This window comes from Triticum dicoccoides, chromosome 1A, assembly GCF_002162155.2.
Source record: "Triticum dicoccoides isolate Atlit2015 ecotype Zavitan chromosome 1A, WEW_v2.0, whole genome shotgun sequence".
NCBI classification, from domain to species: Eukaryota; Viridiplantae; Streptophyta; class Magnoliopsida; order Poales; family Poaceae; genus Triticum; species Triticum dicoccoides.
The window spans coordinates 272,524,519-272,543,208 of NC_041380.1; the positions used below are offsets into that span (position 1 = coordinate 272,524,519).

General features: G+C 43.2%; 1 protein-coding gene across 2 annotated transcripts; it reads left to right on the forward strand.

Annotated features, from left to right (window-relative positions):
* Positions 1 to 13,176: 13,176 nt before the first annotated feature.
* Positions 13,177 to 18,690, forward strand: LOC119268588 (heterogeneous nuclear ribonucleoprotein 1-like). Of its 2 annotated transcripts, XR_005133237.1 has the most exons (5): positions 13,177 to 13,525; positions 13,708 to 14,981; positions 15,831 to 16,015; positions 18,282 to 18,363; positions 18,453 to 18,690. XR_005133237.1 is itself a non-coding variant. In XM_037550250.1 (2 exons), exons 1-2 carry the CDS (start codon positions 13,304 to 13,306, stop codon positions 14,848 to 14,850), a joined length of 1,365 nt encoding a protein of 454 aa, XP_037406147.1. In that variant the 5' UTR covers positions 13,177 to 13,303; the 3' UTR covers positions 14,851 to 15,263. The 2 variants fall into 2 exon arrangements, 1 of the variants encoding a protein (XP_037406147.1); XM_037550250.1 differs by lacking the exons at positions 15,831 to 16,015; positions 18,282 to 18,363; positions 18,453 to 18,690 and having other exon boundaries at positions 13,708 to 15,263.

Genomic DNA, 18,690 nt, shown 5'->3' on the forward strand with positions numbered 1-18,690 from the left:
TCAGCACACGTTCAGCTCGATGACGTCCTCGCCTTCTCGATCCGGCAAGAGGGGCGAAGTAGTAGATGAGTTTCGGCAGCACGGCGGCGTGGTGACGGTGTTGGTGAATAACAATCTCCGCAGGGCTTCGCCTAAGCACTACAAAAACTATGATGGAGGATAAACTAGATGGGACGGGTAGCCGGCACATGACTTGGTTTTTCTTGATGTGTCTTTGGTGCTAGCCCTGCCCCTCTATTTATATGTTGAGCCCTCGGGTCGAAACTTGGAGCAAAAGCCTCCTCAAAGTCGGTTTTGCCCGAAAGGCAAGAGTCCCACTCGGACTCCAAGACCAAACACCACAATCCTTGGCGTTTGGCCCAGACGCCATGGTCCTCGGCATCTGGCTCAGGGCCAGACGCCAGGGTCTCCGGTGTTTGGCCCACTGGCCTCCGCAAAACTCCTTTTGCACCGACTTATATCCCCGTGGGCCTGACCCCTTGGCCTAACCATATCATCCAATATAAGAATCTTTACCTCCGGACCATTCTAGAGCTCCTCGTCATGTCTGTGATCTCATCCGGGACTCTGAACAACATTCGGTTACCAACATACATAACTCATAAATACTATATCATCAATGAACGTTAATCGTGCGGACCCTACGGGTTTGAGAACTATGTAGACATGACCGAGCCACTTCTCTGGTCAATAACCAATAGCGGAACCTGGATGCCCATATTGGCTCCTACATATTCTACGAAGATCTTTATCGGTCGAACCGCATAACAACATACATTGTTTCCTTTGTCATTGGTATGTTACTTGCCCGAGATTCGACCGTCGGTATCTTAATACCTAGTTTAATCTCGTTACCGGCAAGTCTCTTTACTCGTTCTGTAATACATCATCCCGCAACCAACTTATTAGTTACAATGCTTGCAAGGCTCATAGTGATGTGCATTACTGAGTGGGCCCAGAGATACCTCTCCGACGATCGGAGTGACAAATCCTAATCTCGAAATACGCCAACCCAACAAGTACCTTTAGAGACACCTGTAGAGCACCTTTATAATCACCCAATTACGTTGTGACGTTTGGTAGCACACAAAGTGTTCCTCCTGTAAACGGGAGTTGCATAATCTCATAGTCATAGGAACATGTATAAGCCATGAAGAAAGCAATAGCAACATACTAAATGATCAAATGCTAAGCTAACGAAATGGGTCAAGTCAATCACATCATTCTCCTAATGATGTGATCCCGTTAATCAAATGACAACTCATGTCTATGGTTAGGAAACATAACCATCTTTGATCAACAAGCTAGTCAAGCAGAGGCATACTAGTGACACTATGTTTGTCTATGTATTCACACATGTATCATGTTTCCGATTAATACAATGCTAGCATGAATAATAAACATTTATCATGATATAAGGAAATATATAATAAATTTATTATTGCCTCTAGGGCATATTTCATTCAGTACTAAGTTTGTAGTTAATGCAATTCTAGCATGAATAATAAACATTTATCATGATATACGGAAATAAATAATAACTTTATTATTGCCTATAGGGCATATTTCCTTCAGAAACTGCCATGCGGACGCGTCGAGAATCCACGCCGCCCGCCCCCCTTTTATTCCCGCAGCCATTTACCTTCATCTCTCGTCTCACATGACACAATAACCAAACCCACGAGGACACATACAAAGATGACATCCAGCGGTTCCAATGGCGCTCCCCGTGGCTCCAATGGCGCTCCTAGCGGCCGACGACGACAACGGCGGGCAGTTCACCACGCATCACATAGTGGACACCCACATGAGGGGGAAGGCCCTCTCGGTGGTGTACACGAACTATTCGGTCTCGGTGGAGAGCTCCATCCAAACTATGGAGCAGTTTCTTGCCAAGGACAAGTCCCGAGTGGCCGACTTCGACCTTGAGTACACCATCAGTCGTGTCGGGCACGATCAGAAGGTTGTCGCTGCCCAGTTGTGCGTGCGACATGACGTCCTCGTCTACCACTACCATCTTTCCACAAGGCCTTGCGAGCGTTTCTCCAAGTTTATCAACAGCTCCAACTACAGTTTCGCTACGGTGGACACCACCAACGATCTAAAAGCGCTCAAGGTTTCAGACTTGAAATGCCCGAATCTTGTCAACATCCAGCACCACTACAAGGTATGGGGCAGCAACAAAAACAAACTGAACTGCCTGGTTGACCTCGCCTTAGCCATCATCGCCCCCTACTACATGAAGATGAAGGAAGAGAGCAATAAGGACAAGAACGCCTGGCATAGTGTGTGGAATGAGAGACTAGATGAACAACATGTCAAGTACGCGGCCATGCACGCATACACAAGCTACGAGATGTACAGGCGGATCGTTGACATGAGGAATTGTCTTCTTCCTGACCCAGACGAGGGATCGAGCCACATAGCAGTGGCGGGAGCGTCACAAGAAGTAGATGACTAGACGATCGTTTCTCCCACTTTAGAATGCATGCAATTGTCTATTGAGGCGTGTGCGAATGATTTGTATAGTCACTTATGTAATTGGATGTTTATTTCAGTTATATATATATACAAGTTATTCTACTGTAGACAGAGCAATTCACACGGCATATTAGCAGCAATCGTCTGTGTTATTATTGGTTTTCGCACACATTTCTGATTACGGACCTGTTTGCTGTGTATCACACACACCTTGATCTGGCTGGCCGTTTCTTTTGTGTTGCCTAATCACAAACAGTTCATCCGAGTGAACCATATGCTCTATACTGCACACGCCTTCATCAGGCTGCCCGTTCCTTTTGTTCCGCCTCATCGCAAACAGTTCATTGAGCTGAACCATATGCCCTGCATCGCACACGCAACTAAAATCTGAACCGTGTTTGATAGCTCCGCCATCGCAAACGTTTTGCACCTTTTTTGACGGTTCTTTTACACCACCGTTTGCGATTATGGCATCGCACACAATTTTGTCGAAGGGTCTCTGATCGTAGTGTCGCATTTGGACCATCCTGCAGTAGTGTTTGTTTTGTTGGCATAGATCGAGATTAGGATTTGTCACTCCGAGTATCGGAGAGGTATCTCTGGGCCCTCTCGGTAATGCGCATCACTATAAGCCTTGCAAGCAATGTGACTAATGAGTTAGTTACGGGATGATGCATTATGAAACGAGTAAAGATACTTGTTGGAAATGAGATTGGAAAGGAAGGGGACTCCAACTAGGATTGAGAATCCTAGTTGGACTCCCCTATGGCGCGTGCCCCCTATGGCCGGCCTCCTCCTCCCCCTCCTTTATATACGTGGATAGGAGGTCACCCCAAAGCACAATAGACAATCTCTTAGCCGTGTGCGGTGCCCCCTCCATAGTTTACCACCTCGGTCATATCATTGTAGTGCTTAGGCGAAGCCCTGCGCCGGTAACTTCATCATCACCGTCGCCACGCCGTCATGCTGACGGAACTCTCCCTCATCCTCAACTGGAACAAGAGCTCGAGGGACGTGTGCTAAACGCGTGCTGAACACGGAGGCGCCGTACGTTCAGTGATAGGATCGGTTGGATCATGGAGACGTTCGACTACATCAACCGCATTACTAAACACTTCCGCTTTCGGTCTACGAGGGTACATGGACACACTCTCCCCTCTCGTTGCTATGCATCTCCAAGATAGATCTTGCGTGATCATAGGATTTTTTTTTGAAATACTGCGTTTCCCAACAGTGGCATCAGAGCCAGGTCTATGTGTAGATGTTATATGCACGAGTAGAACACCAAGAGTTGTGGGCGCTAATAGTCACACTTCTTACCACCAACGTCTTACTTTGATTCGGCGGTATTGTTGGATGAAGCGGCCCGGACCGACATTACACGACCGCGTTCATGGGACTGGTTCTATCGACGTGCTTCGCAAACAGGTGGCTGGCGGGTGTCTATTTCTCCAACTTTAGTTGAATCAAGTTTGACTACGGTCGGTCCATGTTTAAGGTTAAAACAGCACACTTGACGAAAAATCGTTGTGTTTTGATGCGTAGGTAAGAACGGTTCTTGCTAGAAGCCCATAGCAGCCACATAAAACTTGCAACAACAAAGTAGAGGACGTCTAACTTGTTTTTGCAGGATATGTTGTGATGTGATATGGTCAAGACGTGATGAGATGTAAATTGTTGTATGATATGATCATGTTTTGTAAAAGTTATCGGCAACTGCCAGGAGCCTTATGGTTGTCGCTTTATTGTATGAAATGTAATCACCATGTAATTGCTTTACTTTATCACTAAGCGGTAGCGATAGTCATAGAAGCAATAGTTGGCGAGGCGACAATGATGCTACGATGGAGATCAAGGTGTCAAGCCGGTGATGATGGAGATCATGACGGTGCTTTGGAGGTGGAGATCAAAGGCACAAGATGATGATGGCCATGTCATGTCACATATTTTGATTGCATGTGATGTTTATCCTTTATGCATCTTATTTTGCTTAGTATGGCGGTAGCATTATGAGATGATCCCTCACTAAATTTCAAGGTACAAGTGTTCTCCCTGAGTATGCACCGTTGCTACAGTTCGTCGTGCCGAGACACCACGTGATGATCGGGTGTAATAAGCTCTACGTTCACATACAACTGGTGCAAGCCAATTTTGCACGTGCAGAATACTTGGGTTAAACTTGACGAGCCTAGCATGTGCAGATATGGCCTCGGAACACTGAGACCGAAAGGTCGAACGTGAATCATATATTAGATATGATCAACATAGAGATGTTCACCATTGAAAACTACTCCATCTCACGTGATGATCGGACATGGTTTAGTTGATATGGATCACATAATCATTTAGATGACTAGAGGGATATCTATCTAAGTGGGAGTTCTTAAGTAATATGATTAATTGAACTTCAATTTATCATGAACTTAGTCCTGATAGTATTTGCATATCTATGTTGTAGATCAATAGCTTGCGATGTAGCTCCCAATTTATTTTTGATATGTTCCTAGAGAAAAACAAGTTGAAAGATGATAGTACCAATGATGCGAACTGGTCTGTGATCTGAGGATTATCCTCATTTCTGCATAGAAGAATTATGTCCTTGATACACCGCTAGGTGACGGACCTATTGCAGGAGCAGATGCAGACGTTATGAACGTTTGTCAAGCTCGGTACGATGACTACTTGATAGTTTAGTGCATGATGCTTTACGGCATAGAATCGGGTCTAAAAAATGTTTTGAACGCCAAGGAGCATATAAGATGTTCTAAGATCTGAAATTGATATTTCAGACTCATGCCCGAGTCGAGAGGTATGAGACCTCTGACAAGTATTTTGCCTACAAGATGGAGGAGAATAGCTCAACCAGTGAGCATGTGCTCAGAATATCTGAGTACTATAATCGCTTGAATCAAGTGGGAGTTAATCTTCCAGATAAGATAGTGATTGACAGAATTCTCTAGTCACTGTCACCAAGTTACTGGAACTTCGTGATGAACTATAATAAGCAAGGGATGACGAAAACGATTCCCGAGCTCTTCGCGATGCTGAAATCGACAAAGGTAGAAATCAAGAAAAGCATCAAGTGTTGATGGTTGACAAGACCACTAGTTTCAAGTAAAAGGGCAAGGGAAAGAAATGGAACTTCAAGAAGAATGGCAAGCAAGTTGCCACTCCCATGAAGAAGCCCAAAGCTAGACCCAAGCCTGAAACTGAGTGCTTCTACTGCAAAGGAAATGGTCACTACAAACGGAACTTCCCCAAATACTTGACGGATAAGAAGGATGGCAAAGTGAACAAAAGTATATATGATATACATGTTATTGATGTGTACTTTACTAGTATTCACAGTAGCCCCTGGGTATTTGATACTGGTTCAGTTGCTATGATTAGTAACTCGAAACAAGAGTTACAAAATGAACAGAGACTAGTTGAGGGCGAGGTGACGATGCGTGTTGGGAGTGATTCCAAGGCTGATAAGATCACCATCGCACACTCCCTTTACCTTTGGGATTGATGTTGAACCTAAAATAAATGTTTTTTGGTGTTTGCGTTGAGAATAATATGATTGGATCATGTTTATTGCAATATAGTTATTCATTTAAGTCAAAGAATAATTGTTATTCTGTTTACATGAATAAAACCTTTTGTGGTCATACACCCAAGGTGAATGGTTTATTGAATCTCGATCGTAGTAATACACATATTCATAATATTGATGCCAAAAGATACAGAGTTAATAATGGTAGTGCAACATACTAGTGGCACTGCCGTTTAGGTCATATTGGTGCAAAGCGCATGAAGAAAGTCCATGCGGATGGACTTTTGGAATCACTTGATTATGAAACATTTGATGCCTGCGAACCATGCCTCATGGGCCAGATGACTAAGACTCCATTCTCCGGAACAATGGAGCGAGCCACTAACTTATTTGAAATAATACATACCGATGTATGCGGTCCGATGAGTGTTGAGGCTCGCGGCAGGTATCGTTATTTCCTGACCTTCACAGATGATTTAAGTAGATATGGGTATTTCTACTTAATGAAACACAAGTATGAAACATTTGAAAAGTTCAAAGAATTTCAGAGTGAAGTTGAGAATCATCGTAACAAGAAAATAAAGTTTCTACGATATGATCGCGGAGGCGAATATTTGAGTTATGAGTTTGGCCTTCATTTAAAACAATGTGGAATAGTTTCACAACTCACGCCACCTGGAACACCACAGCGTAATGGTGTGTCCGAACATCGTAACCGTACTTTATTAGATATGATCCGATCTATGATGTCTCTTACCGATTTACCACTATCGTTTTGGGGTTATGCAATAGAGACAGCTGCATTCACGTTAAATAGGGCACCATGTAAATCCGTTGAGACGACACTGTATGAACTATGGTTTGGCAAGAACCTAAGATGTCGTTCTTAAAGTTTGGGGCTGTGATGCTTATGTGAAAAAGCTTCAGCCTGATAAGCTCAAACCCAAATCAGAGAAATGCGTCTTCATAGGATACCCAAAGGAAACTGTTGGGGTACACCTTGTATCATAGATCTGAAGGCAATATATTCGTTGCTAAGAATGGATCCTTTCTAGAGAAGGAGTTTCTCTCGAAAGAAGTGAGTGGGAGGAAAGTAGAACTTGATGAGGTAACTGTACCTTCTCCCCAATCGGAAAGTAGTTCATCACAGAAATCAGTACTAGTGATTCCTACACCAATTAGTGAGGAAGCTAATGATGATGATCATGAAACTTCAGATCAAGTTACTACCGAACCTCGTAGGTCAACCAGAGTAGTCCGCACCAGAGTGGTACGGTGATCCTGTCTGGAAGTCATGTTACTAGACCATGACAAACCTACGAACTATGAGGAAGCGATGATGAGCCCAGATTCCGTGAAATGGCTTGAGGGCATGAAATCTGAGATGGGATCCATGTATGAGAACAAAGTATGGACTTTGATTGACTTGCCTGATGATTGGCGAGTCATTGAGATTAAATGGATCTTCAAGAGGAAGACGAACGCTGATAGTAGTGTTACTATCTACAAAGCTCGAATTGTCGCAAAAGGTTTTCGACAAGTTCAAGATGTTCACTACGATGAGAGTTTCTCACTTGTATCTATGCTTAAAGTCTGTCCGAATCATGTTAGCAATTGCTGCATTATATGATTATGAAATTTGGCAAATGGATGACAAAACTGCATTCCTTAAGGGATTTCTTAAAGAAGAGTTGTATATTATGCAACCAGAAGGTTTTGTCAATCCTAAAAGTGCTAACAAAGTGTGTAAGCTCCAGCGATCCATTTATGGACTGGTGCAAGCATCTCGGAGTTGGAATGTACGCTTTGATAGTGTGATCAAAGCATATAGTTTTATACAGACTTGCGGTGAAGCCTGTATTTACAAGAAAGTGGGTGGGAGCACTACAGCCTTTCTGATAAGTATATGTGAATGACATATTGTTGATCAAAAATGATGTAGAAATTTCTGGAAAGCATAAAGGTGTGTTTGAAAGGAGTTTTCCAAAGAAAGACCTCAGTAAAGCTACTTACATATTGGGCATCAAGATCTATAAAGATATATCAAAACGCTTGATAAGACTTTTGATGAGTACATACATTGATAAGATTTTGCAGTTCAAAATGGATCAGTCAAAGAAAGAGTTCTTGCCTGAGTTGTAAGGTGTGAAGTTGAGTAAGACTCAAAACCCGACCACGGCAGAAAATAGAGAGAGAATGAAAGTCATTCCCTATGCCTCGGCCATAGGTTCTATAAAGTATGCCATGCTGTATACCAGATCTATTGTGTACCTTGCCATGAGTTTGCAAAGGGGTACAATAGTGATCCAGGAGTAGATCACTGGACAACGGTCAAAAATATCCATAGAGGACTAAGGAAATATTTCTCGGTTATGGAGGTGATAAAGAGTTCATCGTAAAGAGTTATGTTGATGCAAGCTTTAACACCGATCTGGATGACTCCGAGTCTCAATCTGGATACATATTGAAAGTGGGAGCAATTAGCTAGAGTAGCTCGATGCAGAGCATTATAGACATAGAAATTTGCAAAATACATACGGATTTGAATGTGGCAGACCTGCTGCCTAAACTACTCTCACAAGCAAAACATGATCACACCTTAGTACTCTTTGGGTGTTAATCACATGGCGACGTGAACTAGATTATTGACTCTAGTAAACCCTTTGGGTGTTGGTCCATGCGATGTGAACTATGGGTGTTAATCACATGGTGATGTGAACTATTTGTTCCTCCTCATGGCAAACAGTTCATTGAACTGAACCGTATGCCCTGCATCACACACGCAACTAAAATCTGAACCGTGCTTGATGCATCCGTGATCGCAAATGTTTTGCACCTTTTTTAATGGGTTTTTACACCACCATTTGTGATTATTGCATCGCACACAGTTTCGTCAAAAGGGTCTCTGATCATAGTGTTACGTTAGCAGCATCCTGCAGTAGTGAAATCTACATATTTTAGTCCCGTTGATATGGTGTGTTGTGGATCATAGACCCCCCAAAATGCTCACGGCTCAAGATGTGTGCCATAAACAGAAATAAGTGTCGCTTTTACTATTGTTCTTGAGTTATAGGAATCACACACTATTAGGAGGGATTAGAGGATTGTAGCGGACCTCAAGTCAAAATGATCATACCATGCCTATTCTATATTAGGCCCATGACCAAAAAGATATTAAATAATGAAGGAAATATGCCCTAGAGGCAATAATAAAGTTGTTATTTATATTTCCTTATATCATGACAAATGTTTATTATTCATGCTAGAATTGTATTAGCTGGAAACTTAGTACATGTGTGAATACATAGATAAACAGAGTGTCCCTGGTATTGCCTCTACTAGACTAGCTCGTTAATCAAAGATGGTTAAGTATCCTGACCATAGACATGTGTTGTCATTTGATGACCAAGATCACATCATTAGAGAATGATGTGATGGACAAGACCCATCCGTTAGCTTAGAATAATGATCATTTAGTTTTATTGCTATTGCTTTCTTCATGACTTATACATGTTCCTCTGACTATGAGATTATGCAACTCCCGAATACCGGAGGAACACCTTGTGTGCTATCAAACGTCACAACGTAACTGAGTGATTATAAAGATGCTCTACAGGTGTCTCTGATGGTGTTTGTTGAGTTGTCATAGATCGAGATTAGAATTTGTCACTCCGAGTATCGGAGAGGTATCTCTGGGCCCTCTCGGTAATGCACATCACTATAAGCCTTGCAAGCAATGTGACTAATGAGTTAGTTACGGGATGATGCATTACAGTCGAGTAAAGAGACTTGCTGGTAACGAGATTGAACTAGGTATGATGATACCGACGATCGAATCTTCGGCAAGTAACATACCGATGACAAAGGGAATAACGTATGTTGTTATGCGGTTTGACCGATAAAGATTTTCATGGAATATGTAGGAGACAATATGAGCATCCAGATTCCACTATTGGTTATTGACCGAAGATATGTCTTGGTCATGTCTACATAGTTCTCGAACCAGTAGGGTCCGCACGCTTAACGTTTAATGACGATTTGTATTATGAGTTATGTGATTTGATGACCGAAGTTTGTTCGGAGTCCCGGATGAGATCACAGACATGACGAGGAGTCTCGAAATGGTCGAGAGGTAAAGATTCATATATTGGAAGGTTACATTCGGACACCGGAATGGTTTCTGGAAGTTCCGGAGTACCGAAGGTTACCGGACCCCCCCGGGGAAGTAGCGGGCCTTAGTGGAAAGGAGAGGAGGGCCGCAAGGGAGGCTGCGCCCCCCCATGGCTAGTCCGAATTGGGCTAGGGAGGGGGCGGCGCCCCCCTATTTCCTTCTCCCTTCCTCCTCCTTCCCTCTCCCCCTCTCTTGGAAAGGAAGGGGACTCCAACTAGGATTGGGAATCCTAGTTGGACTCCCCTATGGCGCGCGCTCCCCTATGGCCAGCCTCCTTCTCCCCCTCCTTTATATACGTGGGCAGGGGGCACCCCAAAGCACACCATACAATCTCTTAGCCGTGTGTGGTGCCCCCTCCACAGTTTACCACCTCAGTCATATCGTCCTAGTGCTTAGGCGAAGCCCCGCACCGGTAACTACATCATCACTGTCGCCACGCTGTCGTGCTGACGGAACTCTCCCTCGTCCTCAACTGGATCAAGAGCTCAAGGGATGTCATCGTGTTGAACGTGTGCTGAACACGAAGGTGCCGTACGTTCGGTGCTAGGATCGGTTGGATCGTGAAGATGTTCGACTACATCAACCGCGTTACTAAACACTTCCGCTTTTGGTCTATGAGGGTACGTGGACACACTCTCCCCTCTCGTTGCTATGCATCTCCTAGATAGATCTTGCGTGATCGTAGGATTTTTTTTGAAACACTGCGTTTCCCAACAAACAAACCTATGTTAAAATATTCAAATGTGCAAAAGACAATCATCTGGACTATCCATCATGTATCCGGCCGAATTATCAAGGACAAGATCTGGGTGTACCAGAAGGTCCTGAGGGGAAGCTGGACTGAAGCCAGCCATCTGGTTTCCATCGGTCGACGGAATTGTCCGAGCACTTCCAAGTGGACAATCCGAGATGAATTGTGGGTATTCCAGAACACTTTCAAGGGAAGTTGGGTAGTCTTTAGATTTTCAGGGCCTCCTTGAGTGGTTTGACTATGTGGGCCCAATGTGGACGAGTTGTTTGGCCCGTGATTATGCATTGCTATCTGTTCCCAGCTCGACTGAGGCTTCTCTACAGAGTCAGCGACCGGACTTCCCGGGCCAATTTAGGTCGGACTATCCGGGCCAATTTAGGCCGAACTGTCCGGCTATAAGTTTTCTACAAGAAAAAAACTAGTTTGCTCCCAACTATATATATATTTCACTGACCTCTTAGTGAGTGGGCTAACCACTTCAAAGACACTTATCCAGATCTAAGAAAAGGTCCCCTCTCATCCCACTCCAAATCGAAGATTTCTTGATGGGTTGTTGAGAGATTTCACCCAAGCATAAATCCACTCATCATCTCACTTTTCGCCAAACCAATTTGTGTTGTGAGTAAGTTCCGAATTTTATGCTTTGTACCTATTACTCTCGGAGGTTGGAGACTCCCAGGGGGTAGGAGTTCTCAGTGAAGAGTCAAATTCGTGATTTACCATGTGAGTTTGTGAAAGTTTAGAGTTCGTCTAAAGTTCTACCACTAAGATTATGAGAAACCCGTCCTGGTGATATATCAAGCAGAAGAAGGTGAGCTTTGTGGTGTTGGTGGAGCCTTCGTGGTTCCTCCCACCTCTCCAACGATGATTAGCTCCCATCCAAAGGATTGAACAACAGGATACATCTTTTGTCGCCGGTGTATTTATTTTACCCCAACCCTAGCTCATTTGACTTTGCAAACATCATATAGATTTTATATCTCACTGTAGCATTGTTTAGGCCACACTTTATATTCCACGAAACCTAAACTTGCTAATAATTGAAGTAAAATTTGTGTTTGTCCCTACACCTCCCTATATGCCCTTCCTTTGGTGTTTTTCTCCTTTCCCTATAAAGTTCCTATGCCACCCAATCTTCATATTTTTCGCCAACTCTTTTTTTTGGATAAACTAGGTATTTGCTCGTGCATTTCTACAAGGTATAAATATTCTATTACATTAGCCCATATTTTTAGCCGTCCGTAATTTTGTCCGTGACTTTATTTTGTAATCACTTATTGACTTATCAAATAAACTATAAAGCTGTTTTCAAAGAATGATCAGAAAGAAGTATGAAATGTTGGACGAAGCACTCCACCTGGAAGGAAAAGAAACACTATTCTTTTTTGAAGTACTAGAGACTAAAGATTTTTAGTCTTATCTTTTGAAGGGAATTTTAGAGTCTTCTAATGAAGGCAACCCAACAGATGCAAAATACGGGAATCCTATCTCTACATTCCAAAAACATTAACTTAATCATGATGCAAAAATGCACACGTCATGAACCTTAAAGAGCCCGACGCTGCCCAGTGTATACGTGATTGCTTCGAATTAATTAATAAAACTAAAAAAACGATCCATCGACAATTCATAGCTCAGTTTGAGTTCATCTCCTCTCGGGTGAATAAGAAATTCGGAAAAATAGCAAAAGGATTTGAAAAAACCTGAATTAGTTTGACACCAAGGATGATTTGAATTTTCTAGGTGCTTGCAAAATTTGGCGCGTAGATTACATCCGGAGGAGCTCAGTCAAAAAGAAAAAAGAAAAAAGAAAACCAGAGTTCCAAAATGCCCAAGGTTGCTTGAGTTTTTGTTGTTTTTACCGAGCTCCTTATATGGCACCTAGAAACTTTGAGCATCTTTGGTGTCAAAAAGTTTAATATTTTGTTATTTTACCTTTTTAAGGCAATTTTGTTATTTTACTCTACTAGTATTTGTTTTTGTGAGACAATATTTTAAAATATATTATTGTCCACGTACGGGAAGAGATCCACCGGTCCACGTGGATGTAAAGTTCGGCCCAAGTAGAGTAGCAACAAGAACACCCAAAAGCCCTTATACGAGAAAAAGAACCCCGGAAAGCCCCAATGAGATACTATCAGAAACCCTACTACAGTACTGCTAGTACTACGCCCACCGATTCCCCGTGTCCCCCCGCAGGCCCGCACCCCGCACGCGCCCTAAAATATCCCAAAGCCCCCCTCCGCCCCCTCCCGAAGCCGAAATCCCCCAATTCCCCTCTCTCTCTCCCTCTCCCCATCGCCCCCCTCCCGCACCCGAGCGCGAGAGAATCCGAGGAGAGGAGCGGCGCAAGGAGGCGGTGATGGAGTCGGATCAGGGCAAGCTCTTCATCGGCGGCATCTCCTGGGAGACGACGGAGGAGAAGCTGCAGGAGCACTTCTCCAACTTCGGCGAGGTCTCCCAGGCCGCCGTCATGCGCGACAAGCTCACTGGCCGCCCGCGGGGCTTCGGCTTCGTAGTCTACGCCGACCCCGCCGCCGTCGACGCCGCCCTCCAGGAGCCCCACACCCTCGACGGCCGCACGGTACCTACCCCCCCTCGCTTGGTCTCTTCACCCCACCCAAACCCTAGCGGTATATTCGCGTCGAATATTCGCTTCGGCCGCCTTCCGATCTACCCCGCTGCAGCGGCCTAGGGGTGTGCATATCTGGGACGAGGAGTAACTCATGCCTGGGCATCTCTCTTGTGCTTCTGTTGTCTCATCAGGTCGATGTGAAGCGGGCGCTCTCGCGGGAGGAGCAGCAGGCTACCAAGGCGGTGAACCCTAGCGCAGGAAGGAACGCTGGAGGTGGTGGCGGCGGCGGCGGCGGCGGCGGCGATGCCGGTGGTGCTAGGACAAAGAAGATTTTTGTGGGCGGACTGCCCTCCAGTCTGACAGATGAGGAGTTCCGGCAGTACTTCCAGACCTTCGGGGCTGTCACCGATGTTGTGGTGATGTATGACCAGACAACACAGCGTCCCCGGGGCTTCGGCTTCATTACCTTTGACTCGGAGGATGCGGTTGACCGTGTGCTGCACAAAACCTTCCACGATCTTGGAGGGAAGATGGTAGAGGTGAAGCGTGCTCTGCCCCGAGAGGCGAATCCTGGCTCTGGCGGCGGCGGCCGTTCCATGGGAGGTGGGGGTTTTCATAGTAACAATGGACCCAACTCCAATGCTAGCAGCTATGATGGCAGAGGCGATGCTAGCAGATATGGGCAGGCGCAGCAAGGCAGTGGTGGCTACCCAGGTTATGGTGCTGGAGCTTATGGCAGTGCTCCAACTGGGTATGGATATGGGCACACCAATCCTGGAACTACATATGGAAATTATGGGTCTGCAGGGTATGGAGCTGTTCCTGCTGCGTATGCTGGGGCTTATGGCAATCCAAGTGCTGCTGCTTCCGGTTACCAGGGTGGCCCTCCAGGCGCTAATAGAGGACCCTGGGGCAGTCAAGCTCCGTCTGGTTATGGCACTGGGGGTTATGCTGGCAATGCAGGCTATGGTGCATGGAATAGCTCTTCTGCTGGTGGGAATGCACCCACTAGTCAGGCACCTGGTGCAGCTGCAGGTTATGGAAACCAGGGCTATGGTTATGGTGGATATGGAGGAGATGCATCATATGGTAATCATGGAGGGTATGGTGCTTATGGTGGCCGGGGAGATGGTGCTGGAAATCCTGCTACTGGTGCAGCCTCTGGGTATGGTGCTGCTGGATATGGAAGTGGGAATGGAAACTCTGGATATCCAAATGCGTGGACTGATCCTTCACAAGGCGGGGGATTTGGTGGTGCAGTCAATGGAGCTTCTGAGGGCCAATCAAATTATGGCAGTGGTTATGGTGGTATGCAGCCTAGGGTTGCTCAGTAGAAGAGGCTGTTATAATGTTCATGGTGTGAACCAGTGCATTTGGGCAGCATATGTATTATTGCGGTATTCTGGCTTTGCTCTCGTCTTCCTGAAGGCCATCCATTCTGCCGGTTAAATCAGTATTTCTCCTGGTTGGAATGCTTGATCCTTTCGTGGCTTAACTAGAACTTAAGTCAATAAGTAGCTATTATGTCGAGTAGCTGTATCTTCATAATGCTTTATTTATGTTTAGCTTATCCTTTGGTGTGCTTTGTCATGAGTGGAGTTTCAGGTTGCTTTATCTCTAGTTTAAAGCTAGAGTAGCTTCACTGCTTATGGACCAAATTATCTAGTTGTATCTCTATTCTACAGAATCATATATTCGTGTTTGACTGTAGTATTTATGCTGGATACTCTCTCCCTATTGTGGTTAAGTCTGAAACGTTGATCGCTGGCGGTTGTGTTCATCTCTGGTTCCTTGCTTTGCTTTAGCTCACCTTGGAGTTAAGGTGTTACTTTTATTCTTCAAATTTGACGGTTTGCAACAGATGCTAGTCCCGAAACTATGCACTGATAGAGGCTTGGTACTGTAGCTGCTTCAAACGGACGGTCAAGTATAGTCTGCTTCTTTATGTAACTGGAATGTGACATCCTATGTGTACATTCTTTTTTGAGAAACATTGTTCGTATGCATGATGAAGCTGTGAATATGTTTCAGGGTTAGCATCTGATGTTTGGTATGTAGATGGATTAAACAGGCATAGTAGAGGGAACTGATTAGCCCTTCAAGCCTTTTGGTCTTAAATTTTGATAGTACATATGCAGTGATAAAGAGCTTACTAGCAGCAAGATGGTAGCATCAACTTCTAAGGTAGTGTAGATCCCAAAAAACAGTGATGCTACATGATGAATGATGTACAGGTAGAAACCCTAGAGTACAGTAGCGAGGCATTTGGCAAGTAAAATAATTGTCCTTCCTCCTTCGTTTCGTTTCTGTACAGGTTGCATGTGACGCCATTCCGTGTAAAGCATGTCCAAGTGAGGGTGAAAATGATATTGGAAATCTGCTGATTTTGCTTGATGAGCTGATGAGAAGTTGCGATTTGAAGCATTGGCACAGAATGCAAGCTACTTGCTTTTTATGTGCTTCATGTTCTTGAGGATCTTGCTGTGCTGCAAGGTGGTGGTACGTGGAAACAAAGATTCATTGCCTTTCAGTTTTGTTTGGAAAATCGTTTCGACATGGTTTTTGTCCTAGTTGGAGATGATACCTTGGTTCCTGCCCGGTAGATTTGGTATATCCTGATAAAGAAGTTAACTAATTCACCCTGTGAATCACTGAAGTCAAGCCTTGTCAATTTTAGCCCGCAATATCTTCTCAAAATGTCTAGGTTAACCTTGATGATAAATAAAAAAATATCTACTCCCTCTGATATGGAAGGAGTAGATTTTAGAAATAATTTCGACAAGCTTACACTTGAATATTTATTTACTTTTGTCATCATACATATAAGATAGTAAAACTAATTGTGAAATATGCTCTAAAAAAGGAGCAAAACACCATGGTGCTACCAGCGATAGCAATGGTTTTGACACGATAATTTTTCTACTGAAGTCACTGCTCTATCGTGTTTTGAACACAAGATCAAAGTGATTGAATGATCGTTCCCTTAGACAGAAGATTTAACATTATTCACTCCACTTTGTCCTTTTTTGTTGTTGAGAAAACCAGGATTTATTGTAACACACTACATCACACATCCTAAATGGTTAAGCGTTTGATACGTTCCATGCCCTGATTTTTTTTGTGAATAGAAAAAAAATAGGGTGTGTCTAGGGCACATCTAGATGTGCCCTAGTTATTGCACATCTAAGTGAGTGAATCAAGTAGAAAGAAAAAAGTTAGAAAGAAAAAGAAAATATTCATACGAATCTCAACGTAAGGTCAATGATATAGGCCTTAGATGTGCAATACTTATGGCACATCTAGATGTGCTTTAACAAAACTGAAAAAAATAATATAATTTCATTTGGCTACTATATGCTGACATAAAAATCAGTGCTCATTAACTTGCTTCACCATGCCTTGCTCAGCTGCTGAATCCGTGAAGATGAAGATAATAAATAGCAAGCAGAAATTTTTTCCCTCTTTATATACATATAATGATATTTTAGCCTAGTTATTGGTTAATCTGTAGTTTTTTTTACTTCAACCATAATAGCGTGCAAATCTAAATTTAGTCATTGCGTGTATTTAGTGCATCATTGCATTTATAGGTTAATGTTAGTGTCTAGAGGCTTCCTTGTCGGTATGCATATAATGCCTACAACATGTGGTAAAGCATATTGTAACTATGGTACGTGTACGCCTTTGTATGGAAGCTTTGTTGCTTTATTAGGCTTGCACATGTTCCATTCAGTTATAACAAATGGAATGGTCTGCTTGTGATCGCTAACACTTTTACTCACATAATATACAAGTGCCAATAATGTGTGATGTATCACATAATAGCAGAGTCATCACTATTTTTTCTAATGGAGTAAATAACAGCCTTATCAGAACCAGCATAACACCATCTAATTTATGAATCACATAGCTTTTTAAACATGAATGTAGTAATTAATATAACTAGATCAGAGCCCTTGCACAATTTGGTCTTTAAAGCCATGGTTGACTAACACGATTTAGGCTTGGCTTGTGAGCGTTTAGCACCAAATATGACATCAACATGACCTGGTTTAAGCGCCTAAAGTTAATTTGCCTGCATTTTGTGGCAAAACTGTACTTGTTAGTGGATTTGCTCTGGATAAAAACAGATTTATTCTGGAGGATGGTGGGGCAATTTTTTTTTTGAAGAAATTGTATCATAAGTTGTACATTATTTTTGTGGGTGTACTGGGATAATATATTTGCATTATCTCTTTCAGTAATCAAGCATAATGCCGAGTCTCTGCAATGTACCCCGTCTGTTCACAAATATAAGATGTATCGGATATTTCAATATGGACTGAAATGAGTGAACAAACACACTAAAATGTGTCTATACATCCGATTCACAAAAAAGTTGAATATCTTGTATTTATGAAGGGAGGGTGTATTTTTTTTTTATAAAAGCAAAGAATTAACTTGCATAAGTGCATCCTGTGTTAGGATTAACTTGATAAATCTTAAAATACTGAATGATCGGTGATGTAATTTCATGTTTGCTTCAAAACGAGGCATCGAAGATGTGAATAACTCTGGAAAACTAGAGATGCCACCTTTTCTCATGTATTTTTCCCTCAAGAAAAGGTTGTACGAAAATACTGATTGATTTCTCTGAATCTTTCCGATGTTCATTTGCATTTTACTGAAAATGTGTATAAGTCTTAAGTTGCTGTATTTTGAGGGGTCAATTAATGTTTGAAATTGGCTACATCCTGCCTCCTGCCTGACATATGCTGCTGGACAGGTGCATTGACCCAAAAGTACATTAAGCTGGAGACGTGAAGTTTTCACTTGTCACATATATAAAGTAACACGAGACTTTGGAGGTTTGCCCGACTCTGCTAGGATCTCTTTGGGAGTGAATTATGCTATGAACCAATTCCCACCAAATTTGGTTTATTTTCTTGAAATGCAGATCGCTGCTTGACCCCAGACGAGCTCTATCCAGAACAAACAACAATTCTCTCATGGATCGACTGAAATATGAGTCTGATTTACTGTCAAAGATGGAAGGTTGCGTGACTTGATGGTATTATTATGCTAGTATATCTGTGATGTCATTTGGAAAGCTGTGCTGTCATTTTATCTCCAATGTATTTTGGACACTTCGCAATAGTCTAAGCCAACTATTGCAGTGATTCTTTCCTCAAAAA